The following is a 22,537-nucleotide window of genomic DNA, read 5'->3' as shown; positions in this document are numbered from 1 at the left end:
AAATGTAAAAGTGATGTTTTAATGTAGATATCTTGCACCTAACAATCTCTGGTGGACAGATACATGCAACATATCTGACACAATTATGCAAGATTTGAGTTCTTGGTGTCTGAGAATATGCACCTAATGATTCTGAGTGGGCAGGATTTGTTTTAGTGCAACAGTAACATATCCTGAGATGTTTAAGTTACCACTAAGAGAATACCTCTGCTTTTATGTCTTTAGGCACTGAACAACGAGCATCTGGATTAGATTTTGAGACCACCTCTTTTTTTTCTGTCCCCCCTCCAAATCCACCCTTATGTGACACCACAAAGTGACCCCTGACCCTGTAGTAGGATGAGTCAGCAGCAAGCAACTGAATTTTTAATCACATGTAACCTTTTCAAAAACCTCTACAGGTGCTTTTCCTGTCTGGGTGTGTGTGTGTGCGTATGTGCAGGTGCACGTGCAGGTTTTTTGTGTGTATTTTTTCATGTGGAACTGACCCCACCACGCGTTTGCCCTTTCCAGCAGTGGACTGGGTCAGTGTGGGTTTGTGCCATGTCACCTTTGGGAGATGAGACAAGGGAACACCTTTCACTCCTCTTACATCATCAGGAACGTGAGGGAAGCTGGATCCACAGTACATGAGGAGTCTGACATTCAGTGAAATGCCACAACCCCACCAGACACTGTCTGCTGACACTTGGGGCTCAAAGGCTAGCTCCCTTCTGGCTTTTTATAGCCTGTTCTGGGTTTACTGATTCAGTAGATGATGGCAAAGCACTGCCGTTTTAAAAAGGGTTCTTTATATCACCAGGTAGGTTCACGTGGGTCTGGGCATCCTTTCGGCAACCCAGAACCAAAGTGTTTACAATGACGGCCTACCCCGGCTAAACCTGGGCCAATTGTGCGCCGCACTATGGGGCTCCCAATCACAGCCGGATGTGATTCAGCCTGGAATCAAACCAGGGACTGTAGTGACAACTTTTAGCACTTTGGTGCAGTGCCATAGACCGCTGCGCCACTCGGGAGCCCATGTTAATATCTGTCCACAAGAGATTAGTCTGAGAAAGGCTTTGCACAGTTTCACTGACATTCATCTCTGATAGAGATCTATCATTTGTTTAGAAATGGGGTTGATTTATAGATCAGATAATCAGTGCAGTGCTCAGGTCAGACCGACCCTACCCACTGGGTACAGAACTCAATTCAACGTCTATTCCACGTTCAATGAAATGACGTGGAAACAACATTGGTTCAACCAGTGTGTTCCCAAGTGGATAGTGAATAAGCACAGTACCCGCCATTTCCATATCCTGTCAATAGGAAGTCTATAGCAACATAATGAGTCGTTGAGGGAGTACACAGGTGCTCCCAGTCCTATTCAAGGTCCCCATCATCACTCATTACTAATCACCTGTCACCATTATAACATTCGTGACACAGGTACACACCCTGATCCGTCCTGTACACACACACATAAACAAGTGGCGCCCGTCTTTCTATTGCGTGACGAGGGGTCTTACTGATGGTCTTGGGGAATCATTATTGAGACTCTACCCCAACAATGTTCTCTTAATGTAATCCAGTCCACATTCACTCTCTACTATAACACTTAGCACTTTTTCTCTAAACATTTACAGCACTGTGATCCTTATCAGCCCTTAGGATCCTTTGTATATGAAGATGCTATAGGCACCTGGAATGTTTTGTGAAGGGGAGCCCCCATGAGTGTGATGATATTGCATAAGAGGAATGCGATAGGAGGGATTGCAGCGTATGATTCCATATTTCTCGCCCCCTCTCTTTTTCACTCTCTTCTTATTCAATTGGGCAGAATGTTCAGTGTGTCTCAGAGATCAAATATAGTACATATCTATCAGCGTTGTCCGTTCTACACAATCCATCTCTCTCCTCAATGTTCTGAACTTTCCGCCCTACTAAACAGGACCATGCCAAGATCCGCCTCTCTTATTTTGCTGTGTCTTTTCCTTTATAGAGAGGGCACTTCCTGTAGAAAAGACTCTCGCACAGGCACAGGCTCCGGCTGAGGTCAGCTCTGCTCCACAAGAGCTCATAGCCTTCTAGTACTCTATATCTGGAGGGGTTTGACATATCCTGTTATTCAGACTAATTCCATTGGGTGGACAACATGCGGACTGCTGTAGATGACCTTGTGCTTTTGATAGTAGTTACAGTGATGTAATGTGGGAAGCTATAGGCTTGTGAGATAAGGTTAGTACACCGTTTCCTGTATAATTACCTAGGAAGGGATCTTAATGATATCTTATTTTGATTTCAGTAAAATAAAGAAATACATGTGTTCACAGTCCTAGATGTGACTTTTTTGGGCTTATGGTTTTAAAAAAGTATTGGAGAAACACTGTTGTCTATGTAGTTATGAATGCCTATTGAAATACTAATCCTGATTTCACATTGGTTCTTGATATGCTGCATACTCCCACTCCCCGCCTGATCACTGCCATCCTACTGGGCTGTATACAATATATGTGATCCTCCTAAATGAGGCATGTTATTCTCTGTCGGTGAATGGGTAGCGGATGTATTCCAAGACGGTTTTCCAAACGGGACACGACCCAATCAGATTGGAGCGCTGTGGGAAAAGTCATTGAGGTTTTCCTGACTGGTTGATCTGCTTCCTCCCGTCGTCGTGTCTCGTTGTTAACACTGTCAGTGAACTGGAGTTCTGACAGGCCCGCTCTAGCTGGTCTGTTCGCTGGTTTTAAGGTGAGCAGCCAGACAGTCTGAGTTACATAACTGTCAAAACAATCACCCCCCTCAATCTGCCTGTCTGCTTGCCAGCCATCCTCTGCTTCTCTCTTTTCCCCTCTGATGGGAATGAAAACAAGGGTGTCTGGATGTGGGTATGAGAGAGGGAGAGAAAAAGAAAGCGATAGAAGGAGTAAGTAGGCACCTGTGTTTGTGTTGACTGTACCTGTGTGAATACAGGTCCAAGAGGTGTGTGTTTGTGTTGACTGTACCTGTGTTAATACAGGTCCAAGAGGTGTGTGTTTGTGTTGACTGTACCTGTGTGAATACAGGTCCAAGTGGTGTGTGTTTGTATGTGTGGGAGAAAAAGAGGGTGTAATACCTGGATGTAGTCCCACACTGCAGAGATGCTATCCTCCTGTCCTAGCTATGGGAACAGCCCTAAAGGCAGCACCATGTCTGAGTACCCTGTACATACGTACTGTAGGTCACCTTACTATCCACGGCTGTCTAATCACGCACTGCAGCACCGATAAGGACCTCTTATATGCTGAGGTTAACAAACAAAATGGGCTGTTGAGCAGAACTGTGTCAGGATAAGGGTCCTTCACTGATGATGTGAATGGGTGCTATTTGCCTATCTAATCATATTTACTATATCTGGGTCACATGGTGTCTGAATCAGGATGGGACAAACACAGCTAACAAGAAGTGAACCTGATTAGATTGTATGGGCTCAATAGCTTTGATAGGTCTGTCTTGTCATCATAGTGCACTGCAGTAAAATATCTGGAAATCAAACATTCTAATGGTAGCTGAATGATAACCAAGCCTTATGTTCTAATGTCAAGCAATAGCACTGATATGTGTCATTCAAAGCCTCTGTCGCTTCACAAACTCTTTATAACATTACCACCTACACATTACATTTACATATCGGGCATTCCATTACCTTAGATTGAGAGAAAGTGAGATTTAAAAAGATTTAGATAAAAAAATGTCCATGAAAAAAGGGGACAGTTCCACTCAGATGTAAAAAATCCCAAATGATTCCTGTCTAACATGATTGGTGTGGAATTTTACACAACAGCATCTCAACTTCTGAAACACAGATCGTGTTGCTTTAAATAATGCATTTTAATATGATTTTAGAACATAAATGTGCCTTATTATGGGTATAATTTCAACTTGAAGGAATTGTTATAAAAAAGCTGGAAGCTATAAATCAATGTAACATAAGGTTTTGATTATATAGGCCATTTCCCATATTGATATGACTTGGGGTGAGTGTTTATCTACAACGGACGTGCATGATACCATATGAATATAATTCTAGATCTATGAATGCTACATCATCAGATTGTTCTTGAACTCTATTTCTTTGAATCCAGACCTAACAGACCAACATAGCATGTTTAATCTATAAGACATCCCCCCCATTCATTTACTGTATCATGCATTGCTTATGGTGTTACGCTGCTCAGCACTGGGCTACTTATGTTATGAGTACACAGTATATGGTATCTGAGAATTGGAAAAGGTGAATCTAGAATAGAGAGTATGTGGTATTTTGGAGATGACTAATACAAAGAGGGTATCTGGTCGGGTATGGCTAACTGGCATTTGTGGAATGCAGGGGAACTGAATATCTGAGGGTATTCATTAAATACCAATACCATTCATTATTATCTGAAATCTGGAACATTTTATTGTGGGAATAAATATATTATTATTGACATTTATAAAAAAGGTATTGAGCTTCCCAAATGGTATATTCAGCTTGTTATAACTGTTTTACCACATAGTAAGTAGTCTGATGGTACATACCATGCATAAATGCATCGATGCATAAATGCATCGGTTTGGACAGCAGAAGGGGCGTAACGTTACTCTGTAGATACTCGTACACAAGTCATTTCATCATCACTTGCTCAGTGTATTGGACGCAGACAGAGCGCTGCTCAGTCAATTTGACATACATGACGATTATCACTCTTTTGTCTTTCAATTACCTGTATATCGCCTTGATTATACATATTTCAAAAATCGTTTTTATCATTGCCAACGTTGCAGTGTGATTGAAAGTGTTCTGGAAATTCCTGTGTCGCTGTTAGAGCGTCTCTTGGAAATTGGCTTTGTTCGCTCCGACAGCACACAGCTTTATCATCCAGAATGGACCATTTGGAGAAGGAAAATAGGTCTGACGAAGATTCGGAATACGAAGAAGAGGAGGTGGACCCTAGAATTCAGGTACGTTATAATAACAATTGCTCTTTGTTTCAATTGAGGCTAACTAATCAATTCATTTAACTGCATTTGATACGTTCACTATCCAATGGACATTTTAAGAGTATGTATTATCACTGGCAGAAAGTCTGCCTGATTTGCGGTCAAATTGTTTAAAAAAAAAAATATTTATTGATTTATCAAGAGTGTCTGTCTACCTTGAACAAAATGTATGTATTGTACCTGACTTAGTTGCGATGTAGGCCTACTGGTTATGTTTATGATGGGCTATGTTTTAGCCAACCTGACACTCAAATAGCATGTTCATCTGAATATACTTTCTGCTGTGTATTAGGCTATTCATTGGTTGAAAAATAACACTGTTTAACCTTAAAAGCTATGCGCATTTAATATATCCATAAACCAAGATAGTAGCTGATTCTTGTGTTTGTTCAAACCATCAGTCCGGCTAACTTCTATTGTTCAGTCTAGTATTTCATAGAAGTGTAACACATTACAGATGTTGCAGACTTCCCAGATACTGTACTACATTCCTTTCTCTTGGTGTTGCTCAATATTGTCCTTTGCTCTCTTTCTTACAGGGAGAACTGGAGAAACTCAACCAGTCTACAGACGACATCAATAGATGTGAGACACAACTGGAGGTAAAACAGTACACACACACACACACACACACACACACACACACACACACACACACACACACACACACACACACACACACACACACACACACACACACCACACACACACACACACACACACACACACACACACACACTTTCAAGTTTGACATATATTTTCCCTCCAAAGTGCACCACATGGCTGACACTGATTGACAATTACAAGGTGACCCACTATCAAATAATTCCTTTCAACCATTAGACATTGACCTCTGCAAATGAAAGATGATCTGTTCAGGTCATTGAGGTGGTTTATGTTGCAGAATGTTGATCTTTGGATGCTGTTGAATGTCAGTAAAGTAGTAGCACACGGCGCTGTCAGTCATATACCTTTTTGGAACTGTATTAAGGTAAAAGTGTCTTTAGGAAATCCGTTTGGGTCAAAGGAGCCATTCAGTCTATAAAATACCTGTCATTTCTAATGTTACTGGATCCTCACTGACTTGATCAGCATAAATAACTTAAAGTACAATGTTTCCATTGATCTTGAGGTTCAATGAGTGCTTGTGGAATATTTACTCGTTTTTCGAGTTCCGATTATACACCCTCTGTGTTGTTGTTGAGTCAGAGGATCATGGTCGAATCTGTTTATTTGTAGACCCAGTTTGATGTGGTCTCTCAGTGCACAGCTGTCTGCCGTTGGATTCAACGGTGCGCCAATCGGGGAAGCGTGTCTATTTGACATGGACGTGAGTCCTTACCGGTGGCTCCACCAATCTGTAAACAAAATGAATGTCTCAAAGTGTTGATGGAGTGAGGCGGATCGCCAGCAGCAGAGCCCAGTGGATGTAGGCCTGTCATCATGCCCTGGTAATGGACTATTGGCTGTAGGGTTTGTATTGATAACGTCAAGGAGCACGAGTGACTGCTTTTGTGACAAGGGGAAAAGCAGAACAATGGCTGTAGTTCCATAACATCTGTGAGCATTCTTTTATTGCATTCAGAGACCTTTCATTAATATCAATATCAACATCCAAGTGGAATAAGCTGTAGCTGGGTAAAGGGCAATACAGTTACCCAAATGGATTGGATTGAATTAGAGTATTTTTAGGTTTACCACTGTGTGTTTTAGATGGTGTTCAGTGTATGAGGAGGCTGTGACAGAGGAGATGAAATGCGTCACAAAAGCAACGCTCTGCTCGACCCTGATGTGTGAGGGACGGAGAGACTGCACTGTACTGTAACCTCTGAGGTGTGAGGGACAGAGAGACTGCACTGTACTGTAACCTCTGAGGTGTGAGGGACAGAGAGACTGTACTGTAACCTCTGAGGTGTGAGGGACAGAGAGACTGTACTGTAACCTCTGAGGTGTGAGGGACAGAGAGACTGTACTGTAACCTCTGAGGTGTGAGGGACAGAGAGACTGTACTGTAACCTCTGCTGTATCAGCTAGAGGAGAACAAGAGGGAGATGGTGGAAACGAGAACAGAAAAAAAGGGGATGGAGTAGAGGGAGAGAGTGGGGGAGGAAATGCATTACGAGGAGAGATGGAGCAAGGGAGGACCCCATCCTCTGAATTTTCTCTATTGAGAAATAGATGGTTTACATGGCCTGTTCACACACGTTGTACATTTTTCATACCCAACAACTCCCCCTTGTTGTTCTGAGACTGAAATAATGCATGGTGCCTCCCCGGCAGTGGCCTCTTGCTATGCAGGAGGTTGGGTGGCTGTTTTTCTCTCCAGGATGGCAGGTATCTGATAACTGCGGCAGAATTCCAGTCTGACAGAGTACAGTAAACAAACATGTTGGGCCAGCTGAACAGCAAGTACCAAGGTGTAGCAAATGGCAAACAGTGGTGGTGGAGCCATCACTGTATTTGGTTCCTTGATCTGCATACACACTGAATGGGAAGGAGCTAGGGTTCAGGAGCTAGGGTTCAGGAGCTAGGGTTCAAGAGCTAGGGTTCAGGGGCTAGGGTTCAGGGGCTAGGGTTCAGGGGCTAGGGTTCAGGGGCTAGGGTTCAGGGCCTAGGGTTCAGGGGCTAGGGGTTGTTTTCGGACATGGTGTTTGTCCTCAGATGCCAGCTTGTTGCAAGATGAGTGATGATGTCACAAGAAGTGTGTGTCCCTGCCCTGTTCTCACAATTGGCCTTCTATCCCTCAGATTTCAAATGGTAATAGGAAGGATATCTTAGTCCAGAACACTGGTGCAGATTCATATAAAGTCTCTTTACATATTTAACCTTTCAAAGAATTGAAAAAAGTCCAATAAACTTATTGCATAAGTGCAATATATTTTTTCCACACTGACATCTCCAGGAATCTGTTTTCATGCTTGTTTTTGTTTTCTGTCCACCATGATGTCTCCTTCTGGACGTCACACTTGACCCCACTTGTTTGTTCTCAGACAAATCTCCTCTGCTTTATCTAAAACGGTTTCAAGGCAAATTCATGTTTTGGACTAGATTAGATTAGGTTTTGATATGATTGAATGGAGGCCTGTTATTGGCTTTATCAGCATGCTTTGCTGGGGGGTTTTACATCTGACCACCATGACGGATGAATAAACATTAACAGTAGCTGATGGTGTGTCGCATAAAAGGCTATTTCCTATGATCATTTCCATATGGCCATTTATTTGTTAATTGCCTGTTTGCTTCTGTCTGAAGGTTACATCGACATAGCTGCCCCTGTTAACTTGATAACAGACTAATGCAATTTTAGGACACTGGCCTTTTCAATTCTTATAATCGAAAGAGGGGGAGCACCGACCCGTACATCAAAATGTATTTAATTACCTTAAGAGTCTGACTGAATACTCTGGTTTTGTGAAATCCTGTTGCGTCTAACTTAATATTTGCTGTGAATTGTTAACTGCGGTTGGTTAAATGGTTAAGAACAATGACATAAGGATGTCATCACCTTAACATCGAGATGAGTGTTGAGTCTTCTATGACCTTTGTGAACATTCATAGCAAACAAAGTGCTGGAAGTTCACTAGAGTCCTAGTTAACCCTTTCTCCCTGTTTCTCTCCAGGATGCCAGGCAGAAGTTCCGCACAGTGCTGGTTGAGGCCACGGTGAAGCTGGATGAGCTGGTCAAGAAGATTGGGAAGGCGGTGGAGGAGTCCAAACCCTACTGGGAGGCCCGGAGAGTGGCCAGACAAGTGAGACACCACTGGGTGGACAGGGGGACTACGGGCTGGGGGTCTCTGCTCATATTGATCTAAGAAACAGTCCAAAATCTTTTATTTATTGGAAACGCTTTATTTGCCTAGTTCACATTCTATTTGCCTAGTTCACATTCTATTTGCCTAGTTCACATTCTATTTGCCTAGTTCACATTCTATTTGCCTAGTTCACATTCTATTTGCCTAGTTCACACTCTATTTGCCTAGTTCACATTCTATTTGCCTAGTTCACATTCTATTTGCCTAGTTCACATTCTATTTGCCTAGTTCACATTCTATTTGCCTAGTTCACACTCTATTTGCCTAGTTCACATTCTATTTGCCTAGTTCACATTCTATTTGCCTAGTTCACATTCTATTTGCCTAGTTCACACTCTATTTGCCTAGTTCACATTCTATTTGCCTAGTTCACATTCTATTTGCCTAGTTCACATTCCATTTGCCTAGTTCACATTCTATTTGCCTAGTTCACATTCTATTTGCCTAGTTCACATTCTATTTGCCTAGTTTAATTGAGATTCATTACAACCAGCACCATTGAATACTCTTTGATACCAGGTTGACTACCACATAATTTCTAAATACTGGGGAGGGGGGAAGTGGCTCTGTGTGAAGCTGTGATCTTGGTTCCCTTTTCTGCAAAGCCGTAGTTATTGTTAGAGGAGAGCTGCTTCCACCTGCTCATCTAGATAAGAGCCCTGCAGCAGTCAGAGAGGAATCGCTGGGACCAAACAAGACGTGAAAAGGTTTTTAAAGACCAACCGTTCTTCACTTCTTCTTTTATTTTGTTCCCTGTGGTGTTCTTGGCTCTGCTTTGTTCCTCTCATTCAGGCAACCTCTATATGGCTTCTTAATGAGAATGCAGCTTTGTGAGGTTGTGATTTACAGTGGGGCAAAAAAGTATTTAGTCAGCCACCAATTGTGCAAGTTCTCCCACTTAAAAAGATGAGAAAGGCCTGTCATTTTCATCATAGGTACACTTCAACTATGACAGACAAAATGAGAAAAAAAATGATTTTTTTAATGAATTTATTTGCAAATGATAGTGGAAAATAAGTATTTGGTCACCTACAAACAAGCAAGATTTCTGGCTCTCACAGACCTGTAACTTCTTCTTTAAGAGGCTACTCTGTCCTCCACTCGTTACCTGTATTAATGGCACCTGTTTGAACTTGTTATCAGTATAAAAGACACCTGTCCACAACCTCAAACAGTCACACTCCAAACTCCACTATGGCCAAGACCAAAGAGCTGTCAAAGGACACCAGAAACAAAATTGTAGACCTGCACCAGGCTGGAAAGACTGAATCTGCAATAGGTAAGCAGCTTGGTTTGAAGAAATCAACTGTGGGAGCAATTATTGGGAAATGGAAGACATACAAGACCACTGATGATCTCCCTCGATCTGGGGCTCCACGCAAGATCTCACCCCGTGGGGTCAAAATGATCACAAGAACGGTGAGCAAAAATCCCAGAACCACACGGGGGGACCTAGTGAATGACCTGCAGAGAGCTGGGACCAAAGTAACAAAGCCTACCATCAGTAACACACTACGCCGCCAGGGACTCAAATCCTGCAGTGCCAGACGTGTCCCCCTGCTTAAGCCAGTACATGTCCAGGCCCGTCTGAAGTTTGCTAGAGGGCATTTGGAGGATCCAGAAGAAGATTGGGAGAATGTCATATGGTCAGATGAAACCAAAATATAACTTTTTGGTAAAAACTCAACTCGTCGTATTTGGAGGACAAAGAATGCTGAGTTGCATCCAAAGAACACTATACCTACTGTGAAGCATGGGGGTGGAAACATCATGCTTTGGGGCTGTTTTTCTGCAAAGGGACCATGACGACTGATCCGTGTCAAGGAAAGAATGAATGGGGCCATGTATTGTGAGATTTTGAGTGAAAACCTCCTTCCATCAGCAAGGGCATTGAAGATGAAACGTGGCTGGGTCTTTCAGCATGACAATGATCCCAAACACACCGCCCGGGCAACGAAGGAGTGGCTTTGTAAGAAGCATTTCAAGGTCCTGGAGTGTTGCCCAGCAACAGCCCCAAAACATCACTGCTCTAGAGGAGATCTGCATGGAGGAATGGGCCAAAATACCAGCAACAGTGTGTGAAAACCTTGTGAAGACTTACAGAAAACGTTTGACCTCTGTCATTGCCAACAAAGGGTATATAACAAAGTATTGAGATAAACTTTTGTTATTGACCAAATACTTATTTTCCACCATCATTTGCAAATAAATTCATTAAAAATCCTACAATGTGATATTCTGGATTTCTTTTCTCATTTTGTCTGTCATAGTTGAAGTGTATCTATGATGACAATTACAGGCCTCTCTCATCATTCTAAGTGGGAGAACTTGCACAATTGGTGGCTGACTAAATACTTTTTTGCCCCACTGTATGTTAATGCCCCTGACAACACAAATGAAGTTCCCTTATGGAAAAGGGAAGTTATTCTAAGTTTGAGGATATTGGATTGTATGAGTTCCTCTGTCTACGTTTCGCACATCTACTCAGCGGCGCAACTTTCACTGGGGACGGGGGGACATAACACCCCCCCCACACACACATTAAAATATAAAAAAAACACAGAAGGGGACATATTTGCATATGTTAGGGTCTTGTGAAGGCTGGCTGAATTCTGGCAAAGAGTATGTTCTTTTATCTCAGCATGTCTACAGATTCTCCCTTCTCCCTGTTTTTGTTTGCTTGGAAATGTTGATACTGGAGACTGTTATCAGAAGAAACTGTATAACCTAGCATTTGTAGCGGCTAAGAAATGCATTGCTATTAATTGAAAGTAGGGTTGCAAAGGGTCGGAATCTTTCCATGAGAAGTTAAGCCTGGGAATTTTGGTAATGTTGCTTAAATTAATCAAAAAAGTTAGCTTATAACAGTGAACTTTTTTTGTGGGATACACATAAGGCAATTTTAGGTCTTGTGACATATTTTGGTTAAACTATCCCCAATTAAATAGAATTGCAACCCTCTGCATGCACAGTGCATTCTTCCACCACATGTGCAGTGCACTTTTCCATCACATGTACAGCTGATTCTCAAGATCTTGCACATTAATGAGATGCTATTGAGCCCACACTACTGCACTGTCTGAGCCAAAGACTACATGCTTTCTGGTAAGTTTTGATTACAATACTGGGTGGGGTGAATATATTTTATATGACATACATTATTTTTTGTTAACTAGTAAGTAGTAGCCTACAGCAAAGTGTGTTTAAATCATTTCAAACTTGTTAACAATTTCTGCTAGTTAGTTTTTGCTACCATGTGGGTTTTAGCTTGTTTGAGCCTGCTAAAGTGAGGAGTGTTAATTCACCTGTTTCCATACATGTTTAATTTTAAAACGTTTATCTTACAAAGGAGTTGTTTATTCTAACTGCTTAACTATTTATCTGTACATGGAATTGTATTTGTTTTTTTTTACCATTTTTATCTAATCTTTCCAATATAATGTCACGGGCAATATCTGATGTGTGGAGACATTTCACTGCAGCTAATGTAGAAGGAAAAGCTGTGTACATTTGCAAATATTGCGGCAAATCATATGTGAAGAATGCAAAAAAGATACAGAATCATCTGGCCACGTGCATAAAGTTTCATCAGCACTCACAACAAGCAACCTCTGACAAAAGTCCCTCTACTTCTATTTGAGGTGAAAATGATGAATCAGACACCTTATCGATAGCAACAGCTCATAGTCCTCCTAAAATGAGAAGTTTTTTTGACTCAATGGAGGAATGTAGTCAGAGAAATGCTGATGAATGTCTTGTTCAAGCTGGGTATGCAACTGGTTCACCTCTGATGCTCACAGGCAATGTGTATTGGAAGAGATTTCTGAATGTTCTTCGCCCAGCATTCACCCCTCCACCCAGACGTGCTTTATCTACTAATTTGCTGGATGCAGAGTTCAACAGAGTTCAATTGAAGGTCAGGCAAATCATAGAGAAAGCAGACTGAATTGCAATCATCTCTGATGGGTGGTCGGATTTGCGTGGGCAACCAATAATTAACCACATCATCTCCACCCCACACCCAGTATTCTACAAGAGCACAGACACAAAGGACAACAGACACACCAGTCTCTACATTGCAGATGAGCTGAAGGCAGTCATCAATGGCCTTGTACCACAGAAGGTATTTGCACTGGTGACAGACAATGCTGCGAACATGAAGGCTGCTTGGTCTAAAGTGGAGGAGTCCTACCCTCACATCACACCCATCCTGTCTGATGTTCAGACTCTGCTTGCAGAAGTAAGAGAAGAAATCCGTACTGCCCTGCCTACTTCAGTGTTGCTCCAAGCAGAGGAAACTGCAGTTCTGAAATACATCAAAAAGCGTGAAGACTTCTGCTTGAAGCCCATACACGCTGCAGCGTACATGTTGGACCCCAAGTATGCTGGCAAGAGCATCCTGTCTGGTGCAGAGATCAACAAGGCCTATGGTGTCATCACTACCGTGTCTCGCCATCTTGGAAAGGATGAGGGCAAGTTCTTGGCAGTCTGGCGAAGTACACTTCCAAGCAAGGGCTTGGAGAATTTGAGGCTTTTTGAGCCTGACAACGAGCCATCCTCAACAAGGTTGGAAAGTGACAGTGAAGATGAGGCCTCAGAGTCATATGTTCAAGAGGTGGTCCAGGGAGAAGCCTGAGAGGAAGACAACCAAAGCTTTAGATTCTAGACTATCATTTTACAGATGTATGTTGAAAATGTTTTTGGGAGATGCGATGGATCATTGGGGATCATTCAATATTCCCTTTTGTTGTTCAGTGAAATCATCCCATGTGAAGAGTCAGCTCATTTAATTAAAGTTCAATTCGTAACTAAATTGTTTTTTATTTCTATTGGAAGGATTTAATCATTTGCAAGTATGTGTCACGGCCATCGTCAGGGCGTGACGGTATCCCTGAACCTATAGGGGAGGGTCTGGGTGGGCATCTATCCACGGTGGCGGCTCTGGTGTGGGACATAGACCCCGCTCCACTCTGGCTCACCCCAATTTGGTGGCACCACTGGTGTGGGGACCCCCGTTGCCGACCCCGGACTGGGGACCCTCATTGTGGGCCCCTAACTGGGAACCCTCGTTGGGGGCCCCGGACTGGGGACCCTCGCTGCATGCCCCAGACTGGGGAACCTCATTACGGGCCCCGGACTGGGGAACCTCGCTGCGGGCCCCGGACTGGGGAACCTTGCTGCGGGCCCCAGACTGGGGAACCTCGCTGCGTGCCCCGGACTGGGGAACCTCGTTACGGGCCCCGGACTGGGGAACCTTGCTGCGGGCCCCGGACTGGGAACCCTTGTTGCTGGGACCCTCGTTGCGTGCCCCGGACTGGGGACCCTCGTTGCGGGCCCCGGACTGGGAACCCTCGTTGCGGATCCCGGACTGTGGATCATCACTGATGGGAGGAGACGTATAGGCAGCCTGGTTCTGGGAGCAGGCACAGGATGAACCGGGCTGTGGGGGAGCACTGGAGATCTGGTGCTTATCCCTGGCACCACTCTTTCAGGCTGAATGCCCACTTTAGCCCGGCACCTCCCGAGCGCAGGCACAGGTGAACCGGGCTGTGGGGGAGCACTGGAGATCTGGTGCTTAACACGTGCACCTCTCCTTTTGGCTGAATGCCCACTTTAGCACCGGAGACACAGTGCGCAGAGCCGGCGCAGGATACACTGGGCCGAAACGGCGCACCGGAGACCAAGAGCGCTGAGCTGGCACAATCCGCCCCCTGGCTGGATGCCCATTCTTGCGTGGCACTTGCGGAGAGCTGGCTCCGAGCGCACCGGGCTGTGCATGCGCACCGGAGACACCGTGCGCTTTCCCGCATAACAAGGTGCCTGCCTGGTCACTCGCTCACCACGGTAAGCACGAGGAGTTGGCTCAGGTCTATAACCCGACTACCAATCTCCCGGTGTGCAACATTTTTGGGGGGGCTGCCTCTTGTGCCTGCTTCGATGGTTTGCCTCCTCATATCGCCACCGCTCCTCCTTCGCTGCCTTTACTTCCTCCTTTGGACGGCGATACTCCCCAGCCTGCCTCCAGGATCCCTTACCGTCCAGGATCTCCTCCCATGTCCAGGAGTCCCTTTCTCCATGCTGCTTGGTCCTTTGTTGGTGGGACGTTCTGTCACGGCCGTCGTTAAAGGAAGACCAAAGCGCAGCGTGGTGAGCGTACATTTATTTTTATTTAAGATAAATGTCGCCAACAAAACAACAAATAACAAAAACGACCGTGACGCTTAACAGGGATATAGTGTCCCTAACAAAGTCAACTTCCCACAAACACAAAAGGGAAAAAGGCTGCCTAAGTATGATTCCCAATCAGAGACAACGATAGACAGCTGTCCCTGATTGAGAACCATACCCGGACAAAACAAAGAAATACAAAAACATAGAAAATAGAACATAGAATTCCCACCCAAATCACACCCTGACCAAACCAAAATAGAGACATGAAAGCTTTCTAATGTCAGGGCTTGACATTATGTCTACTTATGATAATGTTAAAGGTTTATGTTTCTGTCTCCATATGATATGGTAAATATATCCAATGCAAAAAAACATCTACATTTAAATGGTATTAATAGTAATTTGCATATATTACCGTAAATTCCCATATATTACCGTACATTCCCATATATTCCCGTTAATTCCCACGGAAAGTTTCCACCCCTGAATATTCCCCAAAATGTGCAACTATTATTTGAAGGTTGGTTATCCTCCCAGAATGTCACAATGGATGGCAGAAATGTCAAGTTATGCATCACTAGATTTGATTTATTACAAGATTAAGGGTATACTGTGCAACTTTCATAAGGTTTGGGTGCCTTATATGGGATTCTTTATGACAAAATTGGTCTGTATTGAAAACCCAAGATATTTTTTAGTCGAGCAGTTGCAAATAGACTATATTTTTAATTGGCACACGAGACACCGGTCTGATTTACGCCAGTCTTAGTGGACTAATCCATTGAGGAGGCCGCTGGGATGGCACGGTCCAAGAATATGGGGATTGTGGCTCAGATGCACAAGGCACGTCACTTTCCAGAATGCTCTCTCTCCGGCCATTTCATGGGTATTCATTGTTTCAGAACTTCATTGTGTGCATTGTTTGCTGTGTCTATCAATTCCCCATTACGTATATCGCCAGTAGTAATCTACATTTACCGTTAATTCATATAATTTCTAATCTGCAATGTTTGTTTGCGGTAATTTCTGTTAATGCATTGAATATATTTTAATTACAGTCATTTATTGTTCTGATTTTCGGAGTGGATGTGTGAACTCACAAACTATGCTACACTTGTGAGAAACACGTTTTTATTTCATTCCATTTACGAGTTTTGTCAATGTATTAATCGTCTTTTGTTTGAAACGCTCCTGTCAACTAAGGATGCACACCTGATTACATATTGATAGAAGTAGGACTAATCTACCTGGCCTGCACACAAATATAGGCTCATCACTGTTCCTATAATGAGCTGTGGAGCTTCTCCCAGTAATTATTCTTCACCTCAAACAGCAAGTAAACAAAGTCTATTTTTAGAATCAATTGAGAATGACAAAAGTTCCTCAAAGTATTTGAACAATATTTCCAGCTCTCTCCCTTTCGATAAACACTTGACATGAAAGTGAAAAATGTAAAGCTCTGATCCAGTGGAAATGTCATAAAATACTTGATTACTTCATATCCCTTGCACAAAGGGCCTACAGCTGTGTCTGTCCTGAGCTCACTGGTGCAGGAAACTCTAAGGGCCCAGAATATGTTATACAATGTTTCAAGTTTGCTAGCATGAGTTCTGGGTGACCCAGTTGATAGTTGATACAATGTTTCAAGTTTGTTGCAGACAGAGCATGAGTAGCCAATGTGATTTATAGGATATTTATTTTTATCAGGATATTTTCTACCTGCAGGCTGCAATGTTTTTATGTGTTGGCTTTATGTATGCTATTTTTACATAGTTGGCAATGGCAATAAAAGTAACTTTTAGATTTTTATCATTTTCATTTAGATTTAGATAGAATGTAGATTAACCACAGACAATGATTTTGAGATTCATAGACTTATAAATGAAATTAAACTGTTCCATGAAAATGTGCATTTGAAAATCATGACTAGCACGCAGATTGGTAGAAAGGGTAAGATAAATTGGCCCTCCAAATGGTCAGAAATTTACATACACTAAATTGACTGTGCCTTTAAACAGCTTGGAAAATTCCAGAAAATGATGTCATGGCTTTAGAAGCATCTGTTAGGCTAATTGACATCATTTGAGTCAATTGGAGGTGTACCTGTGGATGTATTTCAAGGCCTATCTTCAAACTCAGTGCCTCTTTGCTTGACCATCATGGGGAAATCTAATGAAATCAGCCAAGACCTTAGAAAAGAATTGTAGACCTCCACAAGTCTGGTTCATCCTTGGGAGCAATTTCCAAATGCCTGAAGGTACCATTTTCATCTGTACAAACAATAGTACGCAAGTATAAACACCATGGGACCTCGCAGCCGTCATACCGCTCAGGAAGGAGACGCGTTGTGTTGCCTAGAGATGAATGTACTTTGGTGCGAAAAGTGCAAATAAATCTCAGAACAACAGCAAAGGACCTTGTGAAGATGCTGGAGGAAACAGGTACAAAAGTATCTGTATCCACAATAAAACAAGTCCTATATCGACATAACCTGAAAGGCCGCTCAGCAAGGACATACCCACGGCTCCAAAACTGCCATTAAAAAAGCCAGACTACGGTTTGCAACTGCACATGGGGACAAAGATCGTACTTTTTGGAGAAATGTCCTCTGGTCTGATGAAACAAAAATAGAACTGTGACCATCGTTATGTTAGGAGGAAAAGGGGGGAGGCTTGCAAGCCGAAGAACACCATCCCAACTGTGAAGCACGGGGGTGGCAGCATCATCAGGGTTGCATTGCTGCAGGAGGGACTGGTGCACTTCACAGAATAGATGGCATCATGTGGAAGGAAACGTATGTGTATATATTGAAGCAACATCTCAAGACATCAGCTTGGTCGCAAATGGGTCTTCCAAATGGACAATGGCCCCAAGCATACTTCCAAAGTTGTGACAATATAGCTTAAGGACAACTAAGTCAAAGTATTGGAGTGGCTATCATAATGCCCTGACCTCAATCCCATAGAGAATTTGTGGACAGAACTGAAAAAGCGTGTGCGAGCAAGAAGGCCTACAAACCTGACTCCGTTACACCAGCTCTGTCAGGAGCAATGGAACAAATTTCACCCAACTTATTGTGGGAAGCTTGTGAAAGGCTTCTCGAAACTTTTGACCCAAATGACACAATTTAAAGGCAATTCTACCAAATACTAATTGAGTGTATGTTAACTTCTGACCCACTGGGAATGTGATGAAATAAATAAAAGCTGAAATAAATCATTCTCTCTATTATTATTCTGACATTTCACATTCTTAAAATAAAGTGGTGATCCTAACTGACCTAAAACAGGGAATTTTTACTAGGATTAAATGTCAGGAATTGTGAAAACTGAGTTTAAATGTATTTGGCTAAGGTGTATGTAAACTTAAGACTTCAACTGTAGTTGATTTTATTAAAACACATAGGGTGTGTGTATATATAGAAAAATGGACGTTTTAAAATGTAATCCAATCAATTGGTCGAAAGAAAAGACTAATCTTCGTTGACCAAGATTTTTTGTTGGTGACAGCCCTAGTAGAAATGCATAAAACTAGCTTCAGATGCCCAGGTTGTCCCCCTCGCTTCTAAAACCAAAGTTGCGCCCCTGCATCTACTGGCCCAGTTATTTCACTGAAAGCAATGGTATGAAGCCATGATGTGTTCAGGGGTTCAATAAGAGTTTGGCACATACTTGAGGGATTGAGACTTAACTCTGTGGCTCTTATTTCCAGACTGGGTTGGCAGGTATCTTAATTATGAACAACTGCAGGGCTCACTTGTCTGTCATACTATGCTGAGCTCTGCAACAAGAAGTCAGTGGGACCTGACTGCATAGGGCGATTCTAGGGCACTGGTCTCACATACGAACACACACACACACACACACACACACACACACATATCACACACACACATCACAGGTCTCATCAATCTATGGTGTGGTTGGTAGCGGGTGAGGTTGAAATTGGTCAGTGGTGTGGTAAATGGCTGCCTCTCTAACATGGTTGAGTTAATCAACCTCACAGTGGTGACTGGAGCAGAGCCCTTCTTAACACAGCAGTACTGAATCAATTATGCAACATAAACACTCTTCCCCTCTTTCCCTATCTTCCGATTCCTCTATACTCTATCTTCCTCTGTCTTCCTCCTCTTCTATTGAAATGTATCTCGGAATATCCGATTAATTAGGGCCGATTTCAAGTTTTCATAACAATCGGAAATCAGTATTTTTGGACAAAGATTTGGCTGTTTTTTTTTACACCTTTATTTAACTAGGCAAGTCAGTTAAGAACACATTCTTACTTTCAATGACGGCCTAGGAACAGTGGGTTAACTGCCTCGTTCAGGGGCAGAACGACAGATTTTTACCTTGTCAGCTCGGGGGATTCAATCTTGCAACCTTACAGTTATTAACTAGTCCAACGCACTAACCACCTGATTACATTGCACTCCACGAGGAGACTGCCTGTTACGTGAATGCGGTAAGCCAAGGTAAGTTGCTAGCTAGCATTGAACTTATCTTATAAAAAACAAACAATCAATCAATCATAATCACTAGTTAACTACACATGGTTGATGATATTACTAGTTTATCTAGCGTGTCCTGCGTTGCATATAATCGATACGGTGCGTATCGTTGCTCCAATGTGTACCTAACCATAAACATCAATGCCTTTCTTAAAATCAATACACAGAAATATATATTTTTAAACCTGCATATTTAGCTAAAAGAAATCCAGGTTAGCAGGCAATATTAACCAGGTGAAATTGTGTCACTTCTCTTGCGTTCATTGCACGCAGACTCAGTGTATATGCAACAGTTTGGGCCACCTAATTTGCCAGAATTTTACGTAATTATGACATAACATTGAAGGTTGTGCAATGTAACAGGAATATTTAGACTTATGGATGCCACCCGTTAGATAAAATATGGAACGGTTCCGTATTTCACTGAAAAAATAAACTTCTTATTTTCGAGATGATAGTTTCCAGATTCGACCATATTAATGACCTAAGGCTCGTATTTCTGTGTGTTATCATGTTATAACTAAGTCTATGATTTGATAGAGCAGTCTGACTGAGCGATGGTAGGCACCAGCAGGCTCGTACGCATTCATTCAAACAGCACTTTTGTGCGTTTGCCAGCAGCTGTTTATGACTTCAAGCCTATCAACTCCCGAGATTAGGCTTGTGTAACCGATGTGAAATGGCTAGCTAATTATCATGTTAAAAGGAAACACCAGCTTTCATATGTTCTCATGTTCTGAGCAAGGAACTTAAACATTAGTGTTCTTACATGGCACATCTTGCACTTTTACTCTCTTCTCCAACACTTTGTTTTTGCATTATTTAAACCAAATTGAACATGTTTCATTATTTATTTGAGGCTAAATAGATTTGATTGATGTATTATATTAAGTTAAAATAAGTGTTCATTCAGTATTGTTGTAATTGTCATTATTACAAATAAAATTAAAAAATTGGCCGATTAATCGGTATCGGCTTTTATTGGTCCTCCAATAATCGGTATCGGTGTTGAAAAATCATAATCGGTCGACCTCTAGTCACAAGTTAATGGTTGACTGCGCTTGTAAGTGGATCAGAGACAGCTTGACTCGGCCAGAAAGCTTGGGCACCCTGCACTTTCTTTGACAGCTCCCATTTTTAAAGTGCCGAATCAGAGTGCCTCGATTGCTGCAGTCACCGGTAGTGTAAAATGATGAAAAGTGCTTTTCTTATACCTCATGAAATATGTATCGTTTCCTTCTCGTTAACCTCAGCTTTTAAGAGTGTGAATTGACAAAAAGTAGACCAGTCAAAATTTAGAATTGGGATTAGAATTTGGTTTACTTTCTGATCTAACTGGAATTGAAACAGAATTGACCCCAACCCTGGTTAGCATTAAACATTGAAGTCCTATTGCCCTTCCCCCTCGGCTGCCCCATTTTGTCTAGAGAGTAGGTGCAGCTAGTGGGAGGAAAGGTGGAACAATAGAGAGGAGGAGAATGGTGATGGTGCTGTGTTGTGGCTGGTGCAAGGTTTGGGCACAGTTTACCTCCCCCCTCTATCTCGCCCCCTCCCTCTCTCTCTCTCCTGCACGGCCCGTTACCGACAGTGATTATTACCACGCAGTGCACAGTCGAGATCGTCTCAGCCCCTGGCTGCCTCAGTTATCTAACCGCAGTGTGTCTAGAGTTGGGAAGAACGAAGGTGAGACGGATAATGAGAGAGAGGAGGGGAGATGCCTGAGGTCCAGAACAGAGGAGACAGACTGTGGAATGTCTGTGAGATTAGTTATGAACTGACCTCCGTGATGGCCGTAGATTGAACAGATGTGGGGCTTAGTGGTTTATGGCTGGGGGAGGAAAGCAATGAAAGTCCTTCAGGCCTGGAGGAGATCATCCAGTAGATTGGTTGGATTTGAAACAGCTGGAATAGATTCAGACTGGGGGAGAGAGCTGTCTCTAGCTGATGTATGGGATTGTTCTCTGGCTCTGAATCAAGGGCAGATGGATCACAGCTACAAAGTAGACTCTATAGGTCCCTGCACATCTTTTTCAGAGGCTGGGGGCTCTAATACATCAACCTGTCACCGTAGTGTCTGGGATAAAGAAAAAGGACTGGGAGAGAGTTTGTAGGAATTGATATGGTCTTGAGTGTTTGTCATACTGTAATTATTGCATTTTATTACAATCCCAACATGCATTCTTGCAGTGCAAGAAGAATGTTGTCATGTATTGCCCTGGAAAGATACTGGCTCTGGTAGAATAGAGAACCTTGTCCCAGACAGTCTCCTTCACCACCACAGTAATTCAGTTCCATGTATTACAGAACAGCTAGTATATCCCTGAGGGTATGGCGATTGGGTTAAGACGGTTAGTGTCATTTTGTAATCCTGAAAAGTCAAGAGACCATCTGTGGCCTGTCTCTTTCTCTGTCTTTTTCTCTCCTGTGGAGAGAGGTTTTGGCAGGCTTATAGCACAGAGCGGATGAGGGTCATGGGTAGAGGTCGACCGATTATGATTTTTCAACGCTGATACCGATACAGATTATTGAAGGACCATAAAAAGCCGATACCGATTAATCGGCCGATTTTTATATACACTGCTCAAAAAAATTAAGGGAACACTAAAATATCACATCCTAGATCTGAATGAATGAAATATTCTTATTATATACTTTTTTCTTTACATAGTTGAATGTGCTGACAACAAAATCACACAAAAATTATCAATGGAAATCAAATTTATCAACCCATGGAGGTCTGGATTTGGAGTCACACTCAAAATTAAAGTGGAAAACCACACTACAGGCTGATCCAACTTTGATGTAATGTCCTTAAAACAAGTCAAAATGAGGCTCAGTAGTGTGTGTGGCCTCCACGTGCCTTTATGACCTCCCTACAATGCCTGGGCATGCTCCTGATGAGTTGGCGGATGGTCTCCTGAGGGATCTCCTCCCAGACCTGGACTAAAGCATCCGCCAACTCCTGGACAGTCTGTGGTGCAACGTGGCGTTGGTGGATGGAGCGAGACATGATGTCCCAGATGTGCTCAATTGGATTCAGGTC

General features: G+C 42.8%; 1 protein-coding gene across 2 annotated transcripts in view; it reads left to right on the top strand.

The window, feature by feature from the left end:
* Positions 1 to 2,178: 2,178 nt before the first annotated feature.
* The window catches only part of LOC139364785 (SH3 domain-binding protein 5-like), a 40,241-nt gene continuing 19,882 nt past the window's right edge, over positions 2,179 to 22,537 (top strand). The window contains exons 1-4 of one of the 2 annotated variants that reach the window (XM_071101873.1): positions 2,179 to 2,220; positions 4,867 to 4,965; positions 5,544 to 5,606; positions 8,625 to 8,753. In XM_071101873.1, coding sequence (XP_070957974.1) covers positions 4,888 to 4,965; positions 5,544 to 5,606; positions 8,625 to 8,753 — 270 coding nt within the window. In that variant the 5' untranslated portion in view covers positions 2,179 to 2,220; positions 4,867 to 4,887. Of the gene's footprint in view, positions 2,221 to 4,630; positions 4,966 to 5,543; positions 5,607 to 8,624; positions 8,754 to 22,537 lie in introns of those variants that run through there. The other variant, XM_071101863.1, reaches the window with a different exon arrangement.

Source organism: Oncorhynchus clarkii, chromosome 2, assembly GCF_045791955.1.
Source record: "Oncorhynchus clarkii lewisi isolate Uvic-CL-2024 chromosome 2, UVic_Ocla_1.0, whole genome shotgun sequence".
NCBI classification, from domain to species: Eukaryota; Metazoa; Chordata; class Actinopteri; order Salmoniformes; family Salmonidae; genus Oncorhynchus; species Oncorhynchus clarkii.
The sequence above is the reverse complement of the archived record's forward strand: the minus strand, read 5'-3'. Positions and strand labels throughout refer to the sequence as shown.